Genomic DNA, 6000 nt, shown 5'->3' with positions numbered 1-6000 from the left:
TATGCAGTCCTGTGCCCGGCGTTCTGTGTATTATGCAGTCCTCAGCACTCTGTGTATTATGCAGTTCTGTGCCATCTGCCAATAATAAAAAAAAATATGTCCCCCCTGGATTTCATTTTAAAAATCTGGTCACCTTAGTTTAGGACATATTTACAGTACCTATAAGTAAGCCTTATTATAGGCTTACCTATAGGTACAAAAGTCAGAGATGGAAGAACATGTCATTACATTTAAATGAAGGATGCTTTACTTGCCTATCCTGAATGCGCTGGTTGCTTGGCTGCAGAGCTGACTCTCTTGCACACATAAGGACCATTCTCTGTCATTCCTAGTCTGTGACTCTGAAGGTATCAGACAGGATAACATTTACAGAAAACGCTCAGTAGTGACTACCCCTTCAGCAGCATCATTTTCCATATTTCCCTGGCACAACTTTTTTACCCCCACAACAGCAGGAAAGCCCTCCATCCACATGTTTATTTACACACGCGAGCCAGCCTCCTCCTCCCCACACGAGCTGGTCATATGACCGTGACGTCACGAAGGTCCTTTAGCCCTCTCGGAAGTACTATCTAGCCTGGCACGGGGAATGTTGGGGTTGAGGCTGGTTGTGCTGTCTCGGGTTCTCCGGGAACAAGTGGCACGCGGCTCGGGGATGTGTGTGCGCTGCAGGCGGCTCCTAGACACAGGTGAGCCACACTTCCGGGACAGACACGTGGGCTCCTCATCTCCTTCATACCTGGAGGAGGGGACAGAATAGGGGAGACACACTGCTCTTACACTTCTCATTGCCCCTCACAGACATTCGTCCTCTAGTGCCCTTCAGGTGAATGATGTGCACCTTGCATTAGCTCTTTCAGCTAGGTACACGAGTAGGCTGCCACCTTTGGAGCACACACAACTTTATTGACAACTGAGAGCACAGGCTTGGAAATGAAATTCTTTTTGTGGGACTTGAAAGGCTTTGGATAGCATGGAAAAGGATTATAACTCGTATCAGGTTTTTTTTAGGGCTTGTTGGTTTGCTAGATAGTAAAGTATATCATCATATTTACTTGTTTTAGTGCCGAGTTCACATCAGTGCGATCACATGCGATGTCTAACTTCACATATGTGTGAATAGGCACTAAAACTTTTTTTTTTTTTTTACGTTACTTCCTAGTTTCTACCCTAGGCAAATGATGTCATGTATACCAGGAGACTTCAGGAGGGGAGGAGCTAAGGGCAGATGGATTCCAGAAAGTAAATGCTACATGACACACTTGCCCTTACTCAAGATGGCCACGGCCAGAAATGGTAGGGGGATGTTTTTCAAAGTGATTTCATAAAAAAATAAAGCATGGAGACATGGATGGATGGGGGAGTTTGGTTTGAATATTAAAGCGGAGTTCCACCCAAAAGTGGAACTTCCGCTTTAGGTATTCTAACCCCCTGACATGCCACATTTGGCATGTCATTTTTTTGGGGGGGGAGCGGGTACCTAGTTTTGACAGGTACCCGCTCCCACTTCCGCTCGGAGCTCCTCTCCTCCACTCCACTTCCTCCTCTCCCCCTCCCTCCCTGCAATCTTCTGGGACATGTCAGAGGTCCCAGAAGATTGCCGGCCAATCAAGGCGCGACTCGCGCATGCGCAGTGGGTACCCGGCTGTGAAGCCGCAAACTGTCACAGCCGGGTGCCCACAGCAGTGATGCCGAGGGAGAGGATCGAGGCTTCGGGCGGCCGCATCGCTGGACCGTTGGACAGGTGAGTGAAATGGCTGGAACTCCGCTTTAACCACTTGCCGTCTGCTCACTAGAGCTCTACTGCGGCAAAGTGGCTGTTGTAGGTCTGAAGATGTAGACCTACGTCGGCAGACACTCCCCCTTCTCGGCGGCGCGCTGCTGCTGTATTCAGTCACAGCGGGAGTCGGGCCAGGGGAGGAGCAGCCGCTGCTCTTCCCCGATCGTCGGGGAATCGAGTCTGGAGATCCGCCCACTTGTGTAAACAGAGCGGGCGGATCTCCGAAGTGACAGGCAGGGTTCAGCATAGCTGAACCTGTGATCTGTCCTTGAGTCACTCAGTCACCTCCCCCCACACATGTCAGTAAGCACCAGGCATACATTAACCCCTCCCTCTCCAATAAAATTAACCCCTTCCCTGCCAGTGTCATTTTTACAGTAACAGTGCTTATGTATAGCACTGATTACTGTAGTAATGTCACTGGTAACCCCAAAAGTGTCAAAAATGTCAGTCAAGGGTCCGATCTGTCCGCTGCAATGTCGCAGTACCGCAAAAAAAATTGCAGATCGCCGCCATTACTCCTTAAAAAAAAAACCCACCAAAAACGACAGAAATCTTTCCCTTAATAAACGCAATAACTTTTGCGCAAACCAATCCAAATACGCTTATTGCGATTTTTTTTTTTTTTACCAAAAATATGTAGCAGAAAACAAATTGGCCTAAAATGATAAATTTTGATTTTTACATTTTTTTGGGGGGGGGGTTGTTCATATAAAAAAATGTGAAAAATATTATTTTTTCAAAATTGTCGCTCTTTTTTTGTTTATAGCGCAAAAAGTAAAAATCGCACAGGTGATCAAATATCACCAAAAGAAAGCTCTATTTGTGGGAAAAAAAGGACGTAAATTTTGTTTGGGTACAGAATCGCATGACCGCGCAATTGTCGGTTAAAGTCGCACAGTGCAAAAAGTGGCCCAGACGTAAGACAGCAAAATCCTCCGGTGGTAAAGTGGTTAAAAATGAATCAAATAGCGTTTTTGGTTTGTAATGCTCAGATGTAGTGAAGATCCCCTTTAAAGGGATTGTAAAGGCAGAAGTTTTTTTAAATCTTTTTATCTAGCGATGTTGCAGGAGTTTTTCAGCTGCCCGGGACTCCCCTCCTTATTGGCAGAGACAGCAGCGCCATTGGCTCCCGCTGCTGTCCATCAAAGTCAGTTAGCCAATCAGGAGAGAGAGGGGTGGGGGAGGGTCGCAGCTCCATGTCTGAATGGACACACAGAGCTGTGACTCGGCTCGGGTGCCCCCACAGAAAGCTGCTTGCTGTGGGGGCACTTGACAGGAGGGAGGGACCCAAGAAAAAGAGGACCTGGGCTGCTCTGTGCAAAACCAACTGCACAGAGCAGGTAAGTATAACATGTTTGTTATTTAAAAAAAAACAAGACTTTACAATTACTTTGTCTTATCTTTAAGTATATATATATGTAATTCGACCCTTCCGGGTAGGGGGAGTGCATGTGCACCGCTGGCGATTCGGGAATCAGGAAATACATTTAGCCCCGGTTCACACTACTGCGTGTGCGGGGTTCGCATGTCATGTCGGAGCGCACTGCTCCGACATGACATGCGATCAGCTGTGCGGTGCGAGTTTAGCCATACAGTTTGTATGGCTAAATTCGCATCGCACCCGCAGCAAACACGCACAGGAGGCATTTTTGCTGCCGCATCAGGATCGGATCGCACAGCGGTTCACACTTGTGCGATCCGATCCTGTGCGAACTGCACGATCGCACTGCGATATGCGATCAAACTGGGGGTGTCGTTAAGATTACATTGACACCCCCAGCGGATCGCATATGGCAGTGTGAACTGCCGGGGGTGCGTGTGCGATGCGGGAACAGGCTGCGAATTCGCAGCCTTCCCGCATCGCATCAGTGTGAACCGAGCCTAAATCTCTTTGTCTAGTAAAAGTACTTCACGAAGTATAGTAAAACACTGGCTAGGCACACTGATAACCCTTTGATCGCCCTAGATGTTTAAACACTTTAATAGAGGGCACATTCACCCCCTTCCCGCACAGACCAATTCTCTGCTTTCAGTGCTCTCACACTTTGAATGACAATTACTCAGTCATGCAGCACTGTACCCAAACAACATTTTTTAAATTTTTTTTCACACAAATACAGCTTTTTTTTTTTGTGGTATTTATTCACCACTGTTTTTTTTTTGTGAAAAGTGAAAAAAAGAGTTTAGTTTATTTTATAAAACTTTGCAAATAAGACATTTTTGTTCATACATTTGGAGCTAAAACTTATACTGCTGCATATCTTTGGTAAAAATAACAAAAATTAGTGGATATTATTTATTCTGTGTGAAAGTTAGTCTGCAAGCTATGGTGTCTATCATTAATATTTGATCATACCTGATCACATTTTTGAAGGCCATGGAGCACCAGGGCAATGGAAACGCCCAGAAAATGACCCCATTTTGGAAAGCAGCATATTGTATGAGTCTTTTGAAAATTTAATTTTTTTCCACAAATTTTATGAAATTGTGGAAAGAAAACGAAAACTTATTTTATTTATTTATTTTTTTTACACAAAGTTGTCAATTTATAAGCTATTTCTAACATATAGCATGTACATAGCAAAAATTACACCCCAAAACACTATCTGCTACTTCTCCTGAGTATGGCGATACCACGTGTGAACCTTTTACACAGCGTAGCCACATACAGAGGCCCAAGCATCTCCAGGCGTTCTAGGAGCATAAATTACACCTAATTCCCTGACTACCTATCACACCTTTGAAGGCCCTGGAGCATCGGGAAGATGGGAAACACCCCTAAAATGACCCCATTTTGGAAAGCAAACACCCCAATATATATTCTATGAGGCATGAGCTGGAGACAGGTACTTGGGTACTCTGATGGGCTGGAGACAGGTACTTGGGTACTCTGATGGGATGGGGACAGGTACGCGGGTACTCTGATGGGCTGAGGGAAGGTACTCGGGCACTCTGGTGGGCTGGGGGCAGGTACTCGGGTACTCTGATGGGCTGGGGGCAGGTACTCGGGTACTCTGTTGGGCTGGGGGCAGGTACTCGGGTACTCTGTTGGGCTGGGGGCAGGTACTCGGGTACTCTGTTGGGCTGGGGGCAGGTACTCGGGTACTCTGTTGGGCTGGGGGCAGGTACTCGGGTACTCTGTTGGGCTGGGGGCAGGTACTTGGGTACTCTGATGGGCTGGGGGCAGGTACTCGGGTACTCTGATGGGCTGGGGGCAGGTACTCGGGTACTCTGATGGGCTGGGGGCAGGTACTCGGGTTCTCTGATGGGCTGGGGGCAGGTACTCGGGTACTCTGATGGGCTGGGGGCAGGTACTCGGGTTCTCTGATGGGCTGGGGACAGGTACTCGGATGGGCTCATAGACAGGTACTCTTTATTACTGAGGCATTTTTCCGAAAATATGAATGATAACACAAAAACTTTTCTTTCACTCATGGTTAGTGTTTGGCTGAAGCCATTTATTTTAAATCAACTGTGTTTACTCTTTTTAAATCATAATGACAACAGAAACTACCCTAATGACCCTGATCAAAAGTTTACATACCCTGGTGATTTTGGCCTGATAACATGCACACAAGTTGACACAAATGGGTTTGAATTGCTATTAAAGGTAACCATCCTCACCTGTGATCTGTTTGCTTGTAGTGTGTGTGTATAAGGGAGAGGGGAGGAGCAAATAAATTTGCACCGCCCACCTATGGGACCGTGGCAGGCCCTATATTTTAAATTAGGGATAGACCGATATGGTTTTTTCAGGGCCGATACCGATATTTTGTTCACAAAGTATCAGTATCAGCCGATATTTTGTACATTTACTTCTTTGAAAAAAAGGCAATTTTTGACACAAATCTGGTGCTGAACATGTTAATGTTTGTTTATTAACACTTTTAATATTAAAGGCTCATTCTTCACACCTTACCTGCATGAAAACTGATAGGAAAACTGCACAGCTTTCACTTGCAGGTACATCAGTTTCACATCATGTGAACGAACGAGTTCTAGAAAAGTAGATAACTGTGAAAAATAATATGATGGGAAAATAACTAAAGGCTTCCCAAAACAAAATTTACATAAACCGCTGCAGTAGTGCACTCACTGTCTGCAATGACTAAATCTAGTAGCTGCAGAGCAAAAGCCAATGGACTGGACACCAGTACTACTCACTTTCAATACTCTCAGTTAAGAAGAAAAATATTATAGCGCAGAAAGCATAACAT

The 6000-nt window shown here is 45.7% G+C and overlaps 1 protein-coding gene across 1 annotated transcript in view; it reads left to right on the top strand.

The window, feature by feature from the left end:
* Positions 1-539: 539 nt before the first annotated feature.
* The window catches only part of POLRMT (RNA polymerase mitochondrial), a 423694-nt gene continuing 418233 nt past the window's right edge, over positions 540-6000 (top strand). Inside the window, exon 1 of the mRNA XM_082261183.1 lies at positions 540-689. Within this exon, the coding sequence (XP_082117309.1) occupies positions 590-689 (100 nt within the window). The 5' untranslated portion in view covers positions 540-589. The remainder of the gene's footprint in view (positions 690-6000) is intronic.

This window comes from Pelophylax lessonae (genome assembly GCF_965119305.1).
Source record: "Pelophylax lessonae genome assembly, chromosome: 1".
Taxonomy (NCBI): Eukaryota; Metazoa; Chordata; class Amphibia; order Anura; family Ranidae; genus Pelophylax; species Pelophylax lessonae.
Note: the sequence above shows the minus strand (reverse complement) of the source record. Positions and strands in the feature narration are given on the sequence as shown.